At 39.0% G+C, this 20,133-nt stretch overlaps 3 protein-coding genes and 1 long non-coding RNA gene across 7 annotated transcripts in view; 3 read left to right on the plus strand and 1 right to left on the minus strand.

Annotated features, from left to right (window-relative positions):
- LOC117763011 overlaps positions 1 to 1,112 on the plus strand; it is a 4,461-nt gene extending 3,349 nt beyond the window's left edge. Inside the window, exons 4-5 of one of the 4 annotated variants that reach the window (XM_034587834.1) lie at positions 547 to 841; positions 935 to 1,107. In XM_034587834.1, the coding sequence (XP_034443725.1) occupies positions 547 to 816 (270 nt within the window). In that variant the 3' untranslated portion in view covers positions 817 to 841; positions 935 to 1,107. Of the gene's footprint in view, positions 1 to 546 lie in introns of all 4 variants that reach the window. The other 3 variants (XM_034587836.1, XM_034587835.1, XM_034587833.1) reach the window with 3 other exon arrangements.
- The window catches only part of LOC117763013, a 23,313-nt gene extending 17,118 nt beyond the window's left edge, over positions 1 to 6,195 (plus strand). The window contains exons 4-5 of the mRNA XM_034587837.1: positions 2,796 to 2,942; positions 5,813 to 6,195. Of these exons, the coding sequence (XP_034443728.1) occupies positions 2,796 to 2,942; positions 5,813 to 6,082 (417 nt within the window). The 3' untranslated portion in view covers positions 6,083 to 6,195. The remainder of the gene's footprint in view (positions 1 to 2,795; positions 2,943 to 5,812) is intronic.
- Positions 1 to 9,373, minus strand: part of LOC117763018 — a 16,545-nt gene extending 7,172 nt beyond the window's left edge. The window contains exon 1 of the long non-coding RNA XR_004614107.1: positions 9,361 to 9,373. This is a non-coding gene — a long non-coding RNA (uncharacterized LOC117763018). The remainder of the gene's footprint in view (positions 1 to 9,360) is intronic.
- On the plus strand, positions 6,895 to 13,652 carry LOC117763008 (high choriolytic enzyme 1-like). Its single transcript, XM_034587827.1, has 8 exons — positions 6,895 to 7,004; positions 8,061 to 8,106; positions 9,636 to 9,788; positions 11,487 to 11,604; positions 12,268 to 12,446; positions 12,822 to 12,903; positions 13,127 to 13,264; positions 13,513 to 13,652. Exons 1-8 carry the CDS (start codon positions 6,936 to 6,938, stop codon positions 13,514 to 13,516), a joined length of 789 nt encoding a protein of 262 aa, XP_034443718.1. The 5' UTR covers positions 6,895 to 6,935; the 3' UTR covers positions 13,517 to 13,652.
- Positions 13,653 to 20,133: the final 6,481 nt, after the last annotated feature.

Consider the following 20,133-nt stretch of genomic DNA (forward strand, 5'->3'; position numbering starts at 1 on the left):
CACATTCACATTATGTATCCCAGTAACTGCATGAATGAGTACACTTTACATTTCAGCATATGGAACTTTTGATTTAAATGTCCAGTAAATCAAACCAGCTCTGATATTTCTGCCTCAACTCAGTTTAATAGGAGGCAAATAAAAATTCATGCTCAGAGCAAATTAAGTTTAAAAGACATATACACTGCTTTTGAGTTTTACATTTAATTTCAACATGTCCTGACTGAAGCCTCCCTCTGATGACAGATTTCAAACCACAAAATGTAAAATGATCTCCTCTCTTTATTTACCTTTTTTATTTAAGAGTAACAAATATAATTTGAAAGCTAAAAACTCAATGCAAACCATAACATTGAAGGCCAGAGAGCAAGAAGAAAAAGACCATGATGTGATTACTGTCAACGTTGCTTAGAGAATGACACACTGTATTTCAATGATGCTACTGCAATACAATCATTGTCGTAATTGTTAAAATTATTGTTATAAATGTTATTGTACAGATTCCATAAATGTTAATGAATTCTAATTCATACTTCTATTTAACAGCCAGGACCAGGGCAGGCCTATGGCAGGGGGATTTACTCCACACCGGACATAAGTGAGGCGAACCGCTACGCCAAAACGTTCACCTCCTGCAAGAATGGCAAGACGTACAAAGTGGTTCTGCAGAATCGAATCAACCCTGAGTACAGAAAGAAATACAATAACGACCTCTACTGGCTGGTCCCCATCCCAAAGGGAACATCAGAAGCAGAAGAGCAGGAGATGGTAGAGAGGGCCATCCGTCCTTATGGCCTTCTGCTGAAAGAGGTCTAAGAGAGGAAGGTCTTTCTCACACACACACACACACACACACACACACACACACACACACACACACACACACACACACACACACACACACACACACACACACACACACACACACACACACATTTCTGGCCAGTTGTGGGGCTTTGAAACCATTCCTGTCTTTTTATTGTAATACGAACAAAGTACTCCGATGCTGTCAAATGATATTTACATATCGAGATGAATATGGAAAAATAATATCTCATCTGCATGTGTGCTTTATAGACGGATGGAATAAACAACCTGCAAACTCAATTTACCTGCTCTGTTTCCTTTTTAAAAAAAAAGCTATGATGCATAAGATCAAGTTTTAAATGAATTTGTCTCTCCAATCGATGTCTCTCCACTCCATAAAGATTGTTTACAGGCATCACAAGCAGGTTTTAGACATGAACTCCAGAATGGGGTCCAGAGTTTCTCCTAAGTTTTCCCTTTCACATATGAAGAACGCAGCAGGAGATTCTCCAGACGCGTTCACAACAACACTGAAATCTTGGGAACATTCAGGCAAGGGGTGGGAGTCTGAGTAGAGCATACTTCTGCTGAGGAGATCATGTGTTTTTGTTCACAACACATCGTTGGCCCTCAACTCTAAAAGCTCTCTTAACACCTTTAATTGTGTCTTCTATGTGTATGCCACCGCTTTTTCATCCTGAGATATATGTATTCTTTTTGTCTGTTTATTTTTTTCAGTTATACATCTGACGTGTTTTAGAAACGTCATCATTAGCCTGAGTTTTTACTCAGGGCCTGGCAGGAGAAACTCTCACTTGGACAGTTGCGTCCTTACACAGCCCCTCTGGAGAATGTCAGTTTACCTGGAGTAGAGTGCATGTCTGCAAAAAGCTCTATTGTTCCTGCTTTTCTATTGAAAATATTTTTGGGTGAAAAGCACATGAAACAATAAAGAACTTTAGAATCGTGTAAGACATTTAAATTGTAAGAAAGAGGTTTCCATTTGAGCTTAAGACAAAAAACATTTAATTAACAATTTTTAACTATGGGTTACAGAAAATAACCCTTTGTTTCACTTTCATAGCCTTGGCTTATCTTTCTGTCGCTTAGGACGTGTACTCTCGATGTGAAATCTCAGAAAGTGCCAACCAGGGTCAGGTTGGGATTATTTTAAATCAGTTACAAATTACATTCCAATTTTGTAATGAGTAATGTAATCAATTTGGTTACAATAATTTAGGCTATTCTATTCCAGATACATTTTTCTAAATAAAACATTGAAAAACTTGCATATATAAAAAAACTCTGAAATAACAGACTGCAATAGGAGTACATCCGCAAAGTGTCAAAATAAAGATGTGCCCTTTTCAAAAGTGTTTCAAAGTTTCAGAACAACGTATGTGCACCAGTTTTCGGATCAACATTTACAAAGCTTGAAACCTGGAAAACAAATTGATGCAACAGTGACCAAGCTGAAACTCGGAAACTGTGTTTGAGAAACACCGTGAACAGTGTTGCTGAAGGAAAACTCAAATATAAAATAATGTTTGCAGAGATTTTTTTCAAATCATTCTGCAAGTCTTCAAAACTTTTCAAAAGTTTCAATCATGCAAACCTTTTTCATTATTATTACATTTCAAGTTTTTTAAACAAAGAGTTTCAACATTTCAAAGCCTAGATCATAAAAAAAAAGCTAAACATTTGCTAAATCTATCCCACAATGTTTGTGTTTGTGTGTTAGCGAGCTAACTGAGAAGGAAACTTGATTTGATTCTGACGTCTTTGCGGATGATAGCAGCTTTAATGGCTCTGGGAAAAAAAGTTCTTGTGTTGCACATTTTTAAGTTGAAGTGAAGGTGATATTTCCAGAAATGGAGCCCATTTGCGACGACTGCAGCTTGAACCTTCTATCTTATCTTAGATTTACCCAAGTAAAAAAACAAACAGAAATGGCTGCCTTATATGATTAATTTGTCCTTTGATCCAAGGTGCTGGATAAATACCCGGATGGAAATGCCTGGCTGGGAGAGCGAGGCTTCTGCACCACCACAGACTCAAAGGCAGGAGAGTGGCCCGTGTCCTACCATGGGACATCAAAGATCAGCGCTCAAGGCATCATCATATCACAATTCAAGGTTTGTTTTATTTCTGTTAATGTTGTTGCTTTTATAACTTAGTGGGATAAGTCAAAACTAGTGAGACCACCAGGGTTTAATGAATAGGGTGGCATGCCAGAATTAACATAACGGTGTAAACTTTGTAGTGAATGGAAAAAGGAAACAGGGTTGTAATCTAAGTACAGACTTTGTGTGTACTTGAGAAGATTGAGTTTTTGTGGTGTTGGATTTAGTAGGACGTTAGTTGTGTTTGTGTTTGTGTAGGTGTGAGTGTGTAGAGTGTGGGGGGTGGTGCTTATTGTTACATTATGATGATGAGGACGACATTGACAAGTCACAAAATCTGCAGGACCTCATACAGTGGCTTCATGAAGTGTTCAGACTCGGACTGTTCTCGTCCTAGACCAGACGCTCGGTCCATGATATCTGAATGGGTCTGTGCTATGACCTTGGTTGCTCGGACAACTGTCACCTGGGCCAGCTGGAACCTATCTGTGTCTTCACAGCTATGCTTGACCGAGACAATGAGCTATTGCATATATAGTGAGCTGTGGAAATACTGCCTATGAAGACAATATGAAGACATATTTTTCAATAGACGCACTGCCTATTGAAAAACTGAAACTGAAGCCTAGTATTTACAAATTGTCCCAACCCTAGTTCACTGCAAATTGTGGTCAGGTGCTTCCTGTTTGCTTTGTTTGGGGTGGGGAACCTCTTTCTTGTCAAGGGCGCTTCAGTTATTGTAACATCCTTCGGGGGCAATACTGAATTATTAACACTTATCATGCTAACCTCTTTAATGCAATGTCTAGAGCTGCTTTAAGCTAGTTTTCAAGCTTGTTGTAAAAGTCAGTTTTGTAAAGAAATGCTCACAACAATAGGTTCCTAACAAAGATGCAAACTTCGGTGTTAAGCTGTTTTCCTACATGAACTCCAGAGAATATCAGTACATTTGGTTCTGGGCTGTCTCCGGCGTTTGCCTTTAACTCATTAACAATGCAGCAGTAGATTCTCTTTTCAGCAGGCAGAGGAACGACGTAACGTATTCATTCAGCTGCAGGCATCATGTGTTTTGTTTTTTTCAACAGCACATTGACACCAACGGCAGCCCTTATGCCAAAAAACCCTCTTGACATCTTCATCAGTGTCTTCCACGTGTTTGGCACCACTTTTTCATCTTGAGAATCTTTTTATTTTTTTATTTTGCATCTGTCGCTTCTTAATAACGTTCTCAACCCCCCACTCACTTGCAGTGAATCTTGCAAAGGATCTCATTCTGTGTTCTCAAATTGGCTAATTTGGAAATTTTCTAGAGTTTTTACCTGTGGGCTGGCCAGAGAAAAGTCATGAGAAGAGGGTCTCTCTCTGACATTTACGTGCTCACAAACTGCCCCTTCAAAGAATATCCGGAGAGTTCAGTGCATATTTTACATCTCCTCAGAACCGAAAAATCCCTCAGGGCTAACATGTATTTGTGGAGCTCCAGCAGTAGCTCTGAGCTCTCTTTTGCTTTGCAGCTCAATGATTTTGTGTCATATAGGTTGTTGAGCAGCTCATTCTTCATTGAATATATATGCTCAATCTTCCAACTGACAAAACAAACGAATTACAGTACTATTTCTGTATTTATAAAGTGCAAATACTGCATCAATAAGATACAACCAATGTGCAAATACAGTCAAAATATAGCGCACATACGGTTTAAAGTATAGCATTGTGGTACAAATACGGCAGGAACTAAATCATGAGGAAAACAGAAAACATTCACAACAGTGCCCTATAAACTCATTCAGTACTTCTAACTTTGAAGCTACCTAATTTTACAAAAGAAACGAAATGTGCCCATAAGGCTTAATACAGTAGACAAACAAGGAACTATTATCAAGTTTCGTACCCAACTTACAGATAAGGAGCTCTGGTGGCGCATATCTAATGTTTTCATCATACCAGTGTCGGCAATCCTAAACCCAAAAATTACATAAACTGGATTTTGAATAGGGATCATACACCACTGATCAAACATAGCACTGTATTGTGCTAAACAACTTAAAGGTTCAGTGTGTAGGATATAGTGACATCTAGTGGTGAAAGTGCATGCTGCAGCTTAATACCCTTCACTCATATATTCAAGCTATTGTTTTTACCACCTGGTTAAAAAAGTGTCAAGTTTTTCCAGGAGCACGGTGGCCTTCATTTTTGTGAATGTAGATGTTTTAGATCCAACAGGCCCCCTAGAGTTGTTTGTTCAGCTAAACTGAGTAACCAGGCAAAAAGGGTATTGGACAAGGAGGTGAACAAGAACCCAACATTACCTTGGCAGAGCTTCTTCAGCTGTCCTCTGCAAAGATGGGATAACCCATGAAAAGGATGAGCATCTCAGTGGCTCTCCATAAAACAGGCCTTCTTGGTACAGAGGATGGATGGAAGTCAACATTTGATTAAAAGCACACTTTTTTGTTTTTTTAAAGCTTATTTCTCGACTGGTCAAAAAACTCAATAACACCCACTAACATCTGGATTTTGTCTTCAATGGGAAAGGATGCAAAGAGCATTCACTCCATGGTCAAACGATTCCGTAGTAGACACAGGTTTTTATCAGCTCCAGCTCCAATCGCCAGTGATGGAAACATAACACCTGGTTGAATGAGCTAATTTGACGGCAAATGTGAGAGAGTGCCACAGTTGTCATTCACTTCAAACGGGTACAAAAAAAGCAAAATGGCAAGCTCCTCTCCTGGCAATGGGAAAAGAGTCACTCACCTTGTTTTAGCAGGTTCACCCAGGTTTTAACAAACCTGTATATAAGAGGTGTAAATTGAATTTGACTGGGAGCACAGTTGGCAGTGTTTCAGGGTAAAATGTAAAATTTTGTTTCCTCTCAACAGGCAGGCCCAGGTCAGGTGTACGGCAGGGGGATTTATTCTACACCATACATATCTGAGGCGTTACCCTACACCAAATCCTTCATCTCCGTCTCAACGGGCAAGAATTACCAAGTGGTTCTGCAGAATCGAGTCAACCCCCAGTACAGAGAGAAGCACAACAACAGTTTGTATTGGCTGGTTCCAATCAGGGACGGGTTGTCCGAGAGACAGGAGGAGGAGATTGTGGAAAAAGCCATCCGCCCGTATGCACTCCTGCTTAAACAACTGTGACAGGGAAAAAGATTGTGATGTAAATCTGACATCACTCTTTTTTTATTGCTTTGTTCAACTGCCAAAATGTCTGCTGCTTGTTTGTCAATCAAACCATAAATGCATGTGCTGATTACTTTTTACTTTTTTGTAATTTTTGTATTACGTTTTGTCTTAAAAATAAATGTATTAATAATAAATTTGATTTTATGATTATGCATGAATTATTCTGTGCATGAATAATTCACTCTGACTTGATTTAACCAGAAACGATTAACAGATAAAATTATAAAAACATAAATAATCAAATTTGTTTATATTAAATATTTTTTTACTGGAAGACCTTTTCTTCCAGAAAACACTATTGGGCCATTAAAAGTTTACAGACCAAGTCACAAAACTTTACTTTCTATGACATTACCAGTCAAACTTATGAGATAAGTACAAAATGAATGATTTATTATTTTTATCATTTCATGTTGTTTTTTCTCTTGGCAAAAACGGGCTTCTATAGAGGGTAGTAAAATGTAGACAGAAAAGTGATAAAAACTTGAAAATTAAATCGTAGTTTAGAAACAATCAGCTGTAACTAACAATAAATAAAATCCTTATTTGGATGAATCTTCATTCAACAGATGGTCCAGGATCCAAAACGTCAACAGGTGTCCTCAGAGCCAGCACTCTCAGGAAAACCTTTGCTACCACAAGCAGACTTTATGTTGGTTAGTTAATGTGGGAATCAGCAGCATGTTTTCAAGGTAAAGTGCATCTTATCACTAAGCAAAGTGATGGTTTTAGCAGATATACTGTAAGTTATAAACAGGTACTGCAGCAGGATCCAGGTTTTCACTCTGTCTGCCTGCAGGCTGCTAACATGTCGAAGTACGCTCTCAGTCTCCTGATCCTCCTCGTGGCCTCTGACGGCTCCTGGGCTGAAGAGAAGGTGAGGAAACGGGTCAAATCTTTGTGTTCAGATTTAATAATAAGATAACAAGATTCAAACTTTACTTTTATGCTTTGTTGGTAACGTCCTGCTGGGATTTTTTCTTGTTTCTCTGAATGACATCAGGAGAGTTTTCTGTCATCTATGGATCTGTTCTCTTAACAAGCTTCTAAAATCCACACACACACATATCATTGAACTGCTGCGTAATGTAATGTTAACTTCATTTCACAGGGAATATGTATAAAATGGACAAAAACAAGAACATTTTAATTTATGGTGCAATACTAACAATATTAATAAAAGAAAAACACAAGAAGACTTCACGAGATTTTGAATGATAGACACTTAAGATTATGTGAGGGCGTCAACTATCCAATATTATGAAATGTCTTTTAGAATTTGACTTGGAAATCAAAATTAGAAATGTATAACATAATAAAATGCAATACAGTATAATATAAGTTCATCTTAGTAAACACTACACATTAGAGAGACAGTAAATAACTGGAAAAGACATAACGACGAAAATACAAAAAATTCTTTTCCATCAAATTAGCGCTGGTTCTTTGAGCTTCATACGTTCAGGATTCATTGAACCTTGGTTCTATGTTTTCACCAGTTTTGAGCCACACAGTTGCTTTAGAACCAAATAATAAGGGCGGCTATAGCTGAGGGGTAAAGCGGTCGTCCTCCAACCTGAAGGTAGGCAGTTCGATCCCCAGTTTTCCCTATCTGCATGCCGATGTGTCCTTGGGCAAGATGCTGAACCCCGAATTGCCCCTCATAGAACAAGAAAGTGCTGCTAATAAATGTGTGTGTGAATGGGTAAAACTGTACTGTAAAGAGCTTTGAGTGGTCATCAAGTCTAGAAAAGCTCTATATAAATACAAAACCATTTACCATTCCATGTCTGTGGAAAAGGGTTTGAAGAGAAACAAATTGAAGACGGACACACACAATGACATTGTGTTGTTTTCAGCACTTTGCACATATTATTTTCAGATTAACACTTGAAACTTTTCATAATTGAATGGTGTCATCTCCCTGTTCCAGGATCTGCCTGTCTCTGAGCTCCTGTGGAGAGCCAACCGTGATGTTGGTAAGAAACTTTACATGTCCAAACCACAGACTCTGTATAAAGATGGACGACATGACGGCCTTCCACAAGTGAAGCCAAAGCATCAGGATCGCTACCTGGTGGCTAGCTACCATATTGTTCATAAATCCTGCTTCCTCCATGTTAGTAGATGGGACATGGACCAAATTAAAACTCAAAATATGCATCATATACATTTTTCTCAAAGATGTTTTTATGTGATTTCAGGTAGTTCTTATCACACTGAAGTTTGTTCAAGTGTATTCAATGAATTAGCTCAGACTGACTCGTGATTGGTCGAGTAAGTGTATTGATGGCACCTTGCTCCCTCCCCTGATTGCTACTTTGGCTTCAAATGCAAAAGATGGCAGCGTTCATATCCATAATATTTTAACTTTATTTTAGGATAGTAGGAGGACGGAACATAATGGTTTCCTTCCTATGTTGCTTCCTATAAAACACTGGCAGATCAGTGACTATTCAAGGCAAATGTCCGATTCCTATTGTCATGAATTCAATACCCGTGTTTTGCTTCCATAAATAACATTTTGACAGCTGTAACAGCTAGTTAGAGGAATGGTCATAAGTATGTCGACAGCCCTTGTGTGCATACTTATGTTGATGTTTTTATTAATATTTAACATTTAAATTGATGTAGGCAGAGTAAATAACATGGACATATTTGACCTGTGACAGGAGGTCGTACATTAACCAGTATGAGGCTGGAAACCAGAAGTCCAGTAAAACAAAGTGACTTGAAGTTTACTGTGGATATTCATGCTGTATGAACATCTATCTATCGCCACCTACAGGCCAAAATGTCAAACTTGCACATGCACAAGGTCATAAAATATATTATTGAGGATTAAATTCATGCTCCATAATGGATAAGTAAAGATTAGAACTGTAAAAATGTAATTATCAATGTCGTTATATTTTCAGAATGTGTGGTGAATCAAATACAAAGATTGAATTTGTGGAATAGTTTTGAAAAGGACATTAAAATGTATAAGACGTAAAACTAATTTGTTGCTATTGAGCACAACTGTGTACATGAATTTGTATTATAGATTATTGAGAAAGTATAATATACATATAATATATATATATATATATATATATATATATAATTATTTCAGCACATAAATCTAAAACAATCTGCAGGTTTAAATGCTGTGTTATAAGTCTGCATTATTTTGGACAATGTAAATCTGCTTTGAGTTGTTTCAAAAAAAAATTTCTTTATTATTTATTTACATATTTGAGTTGTATACTTTGAAAATGTCACGTAAACTTGACTAAACCAAACTAAAAAGAGATCATGAGAAAGGCTTTAGCTATAACTTGAACTTTTCTACAACAATGTGAGTTAACAACACTGATGTTGGTCTAAACTTGTAATTTTGATCAGATTAGTAACAGATTAAATGTATAATCTCAGTCAAACCTTCCACATGTATATTTATATTATTTCACAAACTAAGCTCCCTTTTAAAAAGTTAAATTGAGACTTTGACATTTTCTTCCAACAGTGCATAGGGAGGATGAGCCCCTCGTCATAGATGACATCGCCTATGACGATGAGAATGAGAGAAACAGTGATCCGTGCGTCAGCTACGGCTGCATGTGGCCCAGGTCGGCTGATGGGAACATATACGTGCCCTACACCATCGCCTCACATTACTGTAAGTGACTGGAGAGTTGTCAACAGTTGTCCACTATGACATGATACTTACAGGAATGCTGGCATCTGATCCATAAAAAGTAATGGAAGATTCAATTTGTGTTATATTTTTATTGTTGGTATGATCATTAATTATGTTAATGATTAAGTGTTGTATAGATCTATTAAGTTGATTGAAGGATTGTTTGAAAACATTTTTACTTTTCTGAAATGTTTTAACACAGCTTGTGAAACTCTCTCACAAAGTTCAGTGTGTTCATATTATTATTTTTTTGTAACTTTTTTGTAGCTGTACTAATAATTCTAATTCTAATTGCAATAATCAAATAGGGGTGAATTTGGGTAATCTGGGACATTTTAAGCAAATTTGACTTCTGCGATTTATTCCAATATCTGTTCTATACATGTTTTCTAACCACTCCAGAAGAAAGAATGGAGATATCATACTCAGAGAAGACATGACACAGCTTAAAGGGATCTTAACACCATACAAAAAGAAAATTCTGTCTGAATTTAATAATCTGGGACAGGTCACTTTGTAATCACACTTTTATAAGGCTTTTTAAAAAAAAGCCTAAATCACCTTACTTTATGCATGTCAAGCTCAATATTATCAATTTTTAAAAAGCATAACGAAAAAATGGTCTGTCTTTATATAACGCTTTTCTCTTGATGACCACTCAAAGTGCTTTACAGTACAGTTTTGCCATTCACCCATTCACACACACATTCATACAGTGCGTCTATGGGCAGCATCTTTTTCTATGAGGGGCCATTCAGGGTTCAGTATCTAGACGAAGGACACTACGGCATCGAACTGCCGACCTTCTGGTTGGAAGACGACCGCTCTACCCCTCAGCCCCAGCCACAGCCGTAGCAGAAAATATATATTATTCATAGAAATGTTATTAACTCATATTAACATGTAAAAGTAATATATTTCTTTAGAAAGAACCCTAGCCTAAATAAAGAAACTATACAATTAATTAAAAACATTATATTAAAGGTGTATCAACAGCAGATTATTCATTCAGTAATTCACCTTTCTATTGGGCCTACTCAGGTACAAACAGTCCTTGCAGTCATTGACCTTGTCATGCAATTAAAAGGGGGAGCTTCTGATTGACACTTGCCCTGCCCCTTTCTGGTGACATTACCCTCATGAAGTCATGTGATTTCAGTCACATGATGTGGATGCTAACCTATAGAAAAAGTCCTTGACTAGATTTTGTTAGAATAGGAAATAGACTGAAGTTCCGGTGATCCACATTACCCAATGTCCCAGATTACCCAAATTCACCCTATCTGTATCCAACAGCATCTTTTCACTTCTCTTTTAGTGAAGTTTTCCGATGGATAATATAACAGCAAATCATTATAAACTAAATAAATCATAACATTTTAAAATATAACTAGAAATGTTTTTATCCCGTTAAGTCTCTTTGTATATATTGTATGTAGAAATGAGACCAAACCAGACATTGCAGCTCCAAATATTTGTATAATGCAAAAAAATGTCTTTCCCTTTTTTTTTTAAATTTTCCTTCTGCTTGTCATTTTTTTTTTATTTAATCAGGTGTCACTCAGTGAAATACAAACTTTTGCCTCTGAACAGAGACAAAAGCTGCAAAGTGGCAAATATTAAAGTGTGTGTGTACAAGTATAGTATGGCTCCTCACACATGGACGTGTCTTTTCAGCTTCCCGTGAGCGCTCCATCATCGAGCGCGGGCTGCAGTCCTTCCATGAGGTCTCCTGCATTCACTTCGTCCAAAGAACCAGCCAGAGAGACTTCCTGAGCATCAAGTCCGACAGCGGGTAACAATCTGTGTGTGTGTGTGTGTGTGTGTGTGTGTGTGTGTGTGTGTGTGTGTGTGTGTGTGTGTGTGTGTGTGTGTGTGTGTGTGTGTGTGAAAATCAGAGATGCACCGATTAAGCAAGTAGTAGTTATAGTTGAGGTTATACAGTAAGTCTGCAGGAACTAAGTTTTATTAAGCATATTGACTGTTGGTGTACTATGAAATATAGTCAGTAGATATTAATTGGTATCAGTTATCAGACATGAAATTTACAATATAAAGGTAATTTTATAGGAAAAACAGGATTGCACATGTTTTGCGATTTTCTTAATGGCTGCATATAATCACACACATTTTAGATCGATGTAATCTCTTGGGTCAAGGTAAAGCTATTATTAAGCTATTTATTAATTCAAAAAAAGAATGAATTAAAGATGAAATGATAATAGTTTCCCTATTGAGCTTTATTTTAGTTCTAGATATAACAGAGACAATTTTTAGAAGTCAAATTTGTTCACTGATAAATTATTAAATATGTTGTATGAAATAATATTTCCTTCAGATAGTTTTCATGTGGTAACAATATCAGACAGGTCATGTCTGAATGAGTAAAATGAGTCCCACTGAAAGAACTGTTCCTGCCTGTTTTGATTATTATTATTTTCTTTTTCATTATATGCAGCTGCTATTCCTACGTTGGCCGCCGTGGTTACTCCCAAACATTGTCTCTAGACCGTCAGGGCTGCCTCTACCACAGCACCGTCCAGCACGAGCTGCTCCACGCCCTCGGCTTCAACCATGAGCAGTGTCGCTCCGACAGAGACCAGTACATCCGAATCCTATGGGAGAACATCCAGTCCGGTCAGCACTCACGATACAACCACAAAACCAACAGTAACATTTAGGGATGTAACTTCAACAATTGTTCACTCAATTATTTTATCAATGAATAAAACTATCATATTTAATCTTTTGTCAGAAAACAAAAAAACAATTGTAGTTTCCCAGAACTTAGGGTGATGTATTCAGACTACGTTTTTGAATGGAACAACAGTCCAAATCTCAGCATCAGTTCATTACATTGGAGGAGCTGGACCAAGCTGTTATTTAGGCCTTTTTGCTTGAAAATTTTTGTAAAATGATCAATCGATTATCAAAATAATTGACAAGAACCTGGCCTGATCAAAGACACAGTTATTCAGTTTTTCCTGACCCCATGACTTTTCGATCTCTCAGGTTGGGAGTACGCCTTCGACAAGATCGACACTCTGAACATGGACACCCCCTACGACTACAACTCTGTCATGCAGTACCACAGGTTCGAGGACGCCGCCATTTGCCGAAACATTGACTGACTGTGCTGTGATTTGTTGGGAAGGAACAAAATTACAAATTTCCAAGCTTTGGTCTTATTTATACACAATTCTTAATTAAGTAAATACTACATTATCACATAGTGACAACAAGCATTTACAACTAGTTTCTACTATCTATTTTACACAAACCAAACATTAAACAACCAAACTGTGCATTGATTCCAGGTTTGCCTTCTCTGCAAACAATAAGGCCACCGTGGTGCCCATCCCCAACCCTAATGTAGAGATAGGCACGGCCACCCAGATGAGCAGCAACGACATCAAGAGACTGAACAGGCTGTACAAGTGTACACGTTTTAAACCGTAAGCAACAGTGTGTGTGTGTGTGTGTGTGTGTGTGTGTGTGTGTGTGTGTGTGTGTGTGTGTGTGTGTGTGTGTGTGTGTGTGTGTGTGTGTGTGTGTGTGTGTGTGTGTTTGTGTGGGTGTGTGGAAAGAAATAAAAGAAATAAAAGAAAGGCAACACACAGTTACACATTAAACACTACACTATAGACAAATAATGACATTTGTTTTTTGTTTCCTTCAACATGTTTCTGTTTTTTTCTACCAGGTGATAAAAGCAGCCCTGACAACATGAAGCCGACTCACACATCAAATCATCTGTTTAAGATTCTGAGGATCCTCTCCCACTCTTTCATACAATTTGGCACATTATATCAACAGTAAACCTTCATGTTCATGTTCACTGCATCCTTGTTTGTTGTTTCTATACTACTAGACACTCGTGTTCCACAATCCAGCGTTTACTACTGAAGTTTGTGTGAGGAAAAAGACGTTTAATATATTACATTATCTACTCACCACTATGTGGATGGAGGGGCAGGTGATGTGTTTGAGTCCAGAAAACACTTTGGCCAAATCCAATACAGTTGAAGTAAATGGTGACCAATTCAAAAAACAAGCCCCGACATCATTTACACCAAGTTTTTAGTCTGAATGTCCGCTGTGATCCATACGTGAACACGGCTCCAGGGAACATAACAGAGGAATCTCTGATTTTAATCTGGACTTGACGCATATTTAGGTTTTAACTGGGATGAACCAGGGATAAGATTGTGCCACACGCTGGTCGGGGTGTGGGGGCTGTATGTCTACTGTCCGTATGTAGTGACCCAAGCTCTTCATCACCAAAATGAGTCACACACCAAAACAAGGGACATGTTGAAATGTAGAAGGAAACAAAACTAATACTGTAGTATTTGATCAGAGCCAAGAATCCTCTATCTATTTTCAGAAAGAGATACACAGGCGGGTGTTATTATTTGAAGATAATTATATTTATTTTCTATAACTCATGGGGGGTTAGAGGGTTGGAGGGTTTGTTTTGGGGGTAAACGAGCAAAAGAAAGGGGTGAACCCCAATACACTGAAGAACAGCGTATTGGGGTTCACAGACAGAGTCTTTGCTTCTACGGTTCTGAAAAGGCTTCGGTCAAAATCATGGCATTTATACGGAGAGATGAGTGGTTGTCTTGGGGACATATTTATCTGCCCTCTTCTCCGCTCTCTTCTGCCATCGCCTTGTTGCCTTTGTGTGACAACGTTTTTTCTTCTTTTTTAATCCCTTGTTTGTTGGTGTCGACAATTTCAGTAACGTGACAACTGATTTACCCAATCCTCTCCTCTCCATGCAGCCAGCCACAGTCTGACAGGCTGCTCAGTGAGCTGGCTCTGGCTACTGGGGGCTTCAGGAAGGGCCTAAAACATTGAAATCCCATAAAAACCAAACAACATTGTCATGAAAGTGCTGCAAGTGGTCATCTAGATTATTTTGGTGAAACTAACCAGTTGTAGGTGTCAGTTAGTCAGTCAGTGAGGGCCGCTTGCACCAACTTGTCTTTATAGGACTGGTTAGAAACGGAGCAGAAGAGATCTTAGAAATTAGAGATGCACGTCATTCTAATCCACATGTATACTCATCCACCCAGTACCCACCCATTACTTTCTCCAATTTATTTATTTTTCATATTGGTGAAATACAATGAAAAAACTTTAAATATAAGTGACACATATATATTGACAGATGGGAAAAGACAGACAATAATATAACAATTATAACTAGGGCTACGTTGTAGCACTAACGGGCCCGAGCACAGGCAGTTTGAAGCCTGTTGCGGTTGGTGGAGAGAGCGATCATTGAACAAGCGCACGTCTCCGCGTTGCACGCGTTTTGCGCACTGCGCCAAGGACAAATGCTTCACTTCCTGTGTCCGTCACGTGATGTCGATCCTTGCCTGCTAATTGCTCATTACGGTCCACGCTATCAAATAGCACATCACACTGTGAAAATTGTATGTAAATCGAATGATAGTTGTAAAACAAAGCTTACTTCCTGTTGCCAGTAGGTGGCGCCATCACTATTATTACATACATACTAATATATCTGTTGAAGTAGGGGCTCTGATGTAGCGTGAGCAATTTTGTGTCAATTGGACAATGTTACAACAACTTAATTATCACACTGATCAGTAGGTGGCGCTAAGACCCTGCACTAATATTAATATATGGAGCTGTGCACGTCTGGATTGTGATTATAGGTCAGCATTTGGGAAGGATGATCCTTCGCCGCACCTCAATGTTTACACGGTTTGAGGAAATGTCACGATTCTGACCATGGTCCAATGACTTGACTGAGCTCATTTGAGCTGTTTATTGTAAAGCAGCCAGGAGAAGTTCATCAAAGTATGAAACATGTCACTTCCTGTTGCCAGCAGGTGGCGCTGTGATTTTAAGTCATGATTTATGTGTAGATGTCATCAGGCCGGGACTCTTGTCTTACATGTCTAGTTTTGACTCGATTGGACCAAATATATCTGAGATACAGAACCTCGTGTTTTAATGGCCTGTAATCAAACTTTGAGGCAACGCCACGGTCACACCGTGTGACGAAAAATCGATCTTTGAGTTAGTTTTTATCTCCGTCTTGTTTAGATGACACTCATCTCAATTTGAAGTTGATCTGATGAAAGCCCTGGGACAAGTACTTCGAAGTAAAAATGTGGAAAATGGCCAAAATGGCCACTAAAGTCAAAATGGCGGGCTTCCTGTTTGGTCTAGCATATCTATCTAAGAGACTTATTTGTTTGTTATGAAAAGACACATGTCCCCATCGATTTTTGTACATGTCGGCCAATCGTGGTGCCGGGGCTGCCGTTTAGGGGGCGCTAGTCAGTTATTTTGCCACGCCCATTCCTTAAGGTGGCGCAAGGTTTTGGTCATCGATTAAAAAGAGCAGATAAAACACAAATTAATATCTTGACAGTCCAGTTCGGTCTCCTTATTCAAGATTCAAGATTCAAGATTCAAGAGTTTATTGTCATATGCACAACGATAACATTAAGCAGTCGCTTGCAATGAAATGCTTGGGTCACAGGCTCTCTTATAACAATTCTCAATCAAAATTTAAAATTTAAAATAAAATATACATATCTAAAATATATATATACACCTAAAGAAAAAAAGAAAAACAATAGTGCAAGTGTGTGCAATAGTGCAAATATGCAATAGTGCAAATATGCTAAGGTGCAGAGTTATGACAGATTGGAGGAGTTTAAAAGTCTCATGGCCTGGGGGATGAAACTGTCTCTGAGCCTGGTGGTGCGGGCCCGGATGCTGCGGTACCGTCGGCCAGACGGCAACAGGCAGAACAGTTTATGGCTGGGGTGATAGGGATCTTTAATGATCCGGTTGGCCTTCTTCCTACTGCTCATGTTTGTCTTCTTTGTCTAGGGGTTCCCATCCCTGTGGGATTGTGCCTCTTTCTCATCCTCATCCTGATTGGGCCCGTTTGCCCACTCGTGCCTTTTTGAATGGCTGCCAGTCGCTCACTCCTTCTGACCTGTGGTTGGGAGACTTCTGGTCTGTGATGTGGATAAGAAAATAATTTAATTCTTGATCTTAAAGCAGTGATTTGACATTTCTAAAAATGCACATTCTAAACTGCACTTGGCTGCAGATCCATAGTTAATGAGAGTTTTATCATTCTTCCCATTAAACTCTGAGCAAAAAACAAGAATATTTACCAAAATGTTGAACTGTTCTTCTACAATATAAAATGATCAAGACAGGAAGATATTTCAAACACTCACATGGTGCCACGCTTTGCATTCATTTTTGAATGCTTCTCATTTGTCATCCCAGCAGGGCTGCGCTCCTTGGCTGGGCTGGCAGGGCTGCGCTCCTTGGCTGGGCTGGCAGTGCTGCTGGAGGCGTCCTCCTTCAGGGACATTTGAAGGATCACCTGGTCTCCATGTCCTCCATCGTCAGAGCTTGGATCCTGACAGATGTCCATCAGATCCTTAGATGACTTCACACTGGAAGACAAATGAAACTGCTGAGCCAAACACCTTAATCACCTTATATCTCAGATATTTTTTACCCATGTCTATCAGCACAGACTTACACAGACCATCTAAGCACAAACTTACTAGAGGCTGTTTCTGAATGAACCCTGAAGGTGGCTCATCGTGATAAATGGATGCTGGAGCATTCTGCTGGGGGTAATTCTTCTGAACTGACTCATCATCAGCATCTGAGTCATTAGGTCCAAAAAGCACTGCAGGTCACAGTATTCTGCTTGGACGTCTTCTCCCCCGAGCGGATGAGTCCCCTTTAACAAGATGAGGAAAACCAACATTGTTACATGTCCTCGTGTTTGGATTATGAAAAGGTTGTGCTGTTATAAATTCATCCAGGCTGTTGATCACAAACGAGAATTTAAACTATTGACTGAAATGAAGAATTGTTTCATTGAGATAGTTTGCAGTGGATGGCACAGGGGAAAGAAACACAGACTGAAGGAAAGACACCATAATTAGTGAGCTAGTGGAGCCAGCTAAGTGGTTGTAAACTACTTTCTTACCATAAATCTGGCTTCCATCCAGCGTCTTGGCCAGAACGCATGAGGTAGGAAGTTTCCTTCATGCTCTGGATCTCTAATTGCAAACGCAACTTGCCTCAGCTGTGGAGAAAACACAACATTGTGAGAGTTAGTTAACTTCAAGTTTACATTGTTGATCATGTACATCAGGTGCACTTCTATTACTGAGACATATGGATGAAGTGTCTCTGATTTGTCTCATTAGTAAAATAGTAGAAATCAGTGAACTTCTACTGGAAACCCTCTCACTATAATAATCAAGTGTGTGGATTTAAAAATACACAAACATCACGGCAGAACTGTACGTGTTTGTTGTGATTTAAGTGCAGATACTGACCAATTCATTCTCATTAGAGCATGGGAACAGTGGGCTGCCCATAGCCAGCTCAGCAGCAATACAGCCGAGAGACCATACATCGATGGCCCCGCTGAAAGGTTCTCTATACAGAACCTCAGGAGATCTTAGGATAAGAAACACTGAGGTTTTAAAATGTACTAAACTCCTTGTTACTGTCAATATGTTACTGTCCGTTTCTGAGACATAAACCTGACATGCCAGCGTACAGGACTTGTCTAATTAATTACAGCAAACACAGCTGTCCCAGGTATACAGATGTGCTGTCAGTTACCTACCTGTACCCCACAGGCTGGATGACATCACCGATCTGTTCCTCAGGATCATCGAAGGCTAAACCAAAGTCAATGACTTTAACTTTGAGTGGCTTCCTGACATGATCCACCAACATGATGTTATCTGGCTTCAAATCGGCATGAATGATCCCTGCGCTGTTCAGAAATTCCAAGGATGTAGCCAGCTGAAATCATGAAAAACATAATAATAATCATGAGCTACAGAGTTATTTCCTCAACAACAACTATAACAGACACATTTTAGCGACCAAGTTTACCCTTCACCCTACAAAGCAGTCAGTGTAAGAGCTTGAGTTTAAAAAACAAACCTGCTGTAGAATGGGGCGGATCTGCTTCAGCTGAAGGTGTTGACCCGGGCTGATCTGCTTGAATTTCTGCAGATCCATATCCAGGTGCTCAAACACATGACAGTAATGTCCCTTGTAGGTGAATGACTCGTCGAATCTGACAATGTTGAACCTCTCTGAGTGGAGCGCCTTCATGGTTTGAAGGGTGACCTCCTCTTGCATGGCGCTGTCAATGTCTTCCATGCGTTTGATCATTTTTAATGCCACCGTTTCATCGGTGGTCACATTCCTGCATTGGATGACCACTCCATAGTAGCCACTGCCCAGGATTTTCTGTGCCTGATACTGTGTAGTGGGGGAGGGGATCAGGTCTCCTACAGTGATTTCTAACTCACTGTTTTGAGACATGGTGACAGAATAGTTCTCCTGTTGATTTTTCAGACTTGTCGGGAGAATAGAAAAGAAGGAAGTTAGACACAAAGCCACGTATGCTCTCACACAAACAGACAGTTCCCATGTATGTAGCAGAAATGTTTACAGCCAGTTCATCAACCTCAGTCGTTTTAATCTTGAAAATCAGCCAATACTAAAAGTACTGCTTCAATCAAAGATTCATTACAGGCCGATAAATATTTATCTCTTCTATTACTGTACTCCTAACACTATATCTACATATTTATTGTTCACGATTCAAAATCATGCCCACATTGTACACTAAGTAAGATATATAGAAGATAAAACTACTAATGACACATGAAAATATCTTTTCTCAACGTTTTACTCCCATCAAGCTCAAATTGTAACAACATTGTAATAACATACTTAATCTGCTTAATTCAACAAGTGTCAGCTGGAAAAAATTTAACTTACTCAACTAGGTTTGATCCAGGGAAGCTGATGTCCATTTCGGCAAAATGTTAAAATCTTTATAAACAAAGTGTTAATCTCTGTAATCACGCAAGGATTTTAGCCAAGTGCTCCTCACAATAGGTTAATGTGACTGAAGTGATGAAGCTGTGTGCCTATATACCTCTCACACAGCCTATATACCTCTCACACAGCCTATATACCTCTCACACGGCCTATATACCTCTGACACGGCTTTGATGTCTAATTCGAATAAAGCCACACAATCAACGTCATGCCTTTGTAGTGATTTCTTTTCTTTTATGTGAATTTTCTTTTTCTTTTCTTTTAATCTTTGTCAACCATCGTGATTTAAACACTAGATGGCGCTAATGCACCTTGATGTCGGTTGCCACCCGCAAATAGACCACAAGGGTGGGCGAAGTGAAACACTGCTCAGCGAAATGACACATAAACACCTGCTGAAATACTAAAACTGCCTTAATGG

The sequence above is a fragment of the Hippoglossus hippoglossus genome, chromosome 6 (assembly GCF_009819705.1).
Source record: "Hippoglossus hippoglossus isolate fHipHip1 chromosome 6, fHipHip1.pri, whole genome shotgun sequence".
Lineage (NCBI taxonomy): Eukaryota > Metazoa > Chordata > Actinopteri > Pleuronectiformes > Pleuronectidae > Hippoglossus > Hippoglossus hippoglossus.

Bases quoted from the DNA above. Each gene is read 5' to 3' on its own strand.
- LOC117763008 (XM_034587827.1), top strand. From the start codon at position 6,936: ATGTCGAAGTACGCTCTCAGTCTCCTGATCCTCCTCGTGGCCTCTGAC. The intron at 11,605-12,267 runs GTAACAATCTGT...CATTATATGCAG, and splicing joins AGCATCAAGTCCGACAGCGG to CTGCTATTCCTACGTTGGCC. The intron at 12,904-13,126 runs GTTCGAGGACGC...CATTGATTCCAG, and splicing joins TCTGTCATGCAGTACCACAG to GTTTGCCTTCTCTGCAAACA.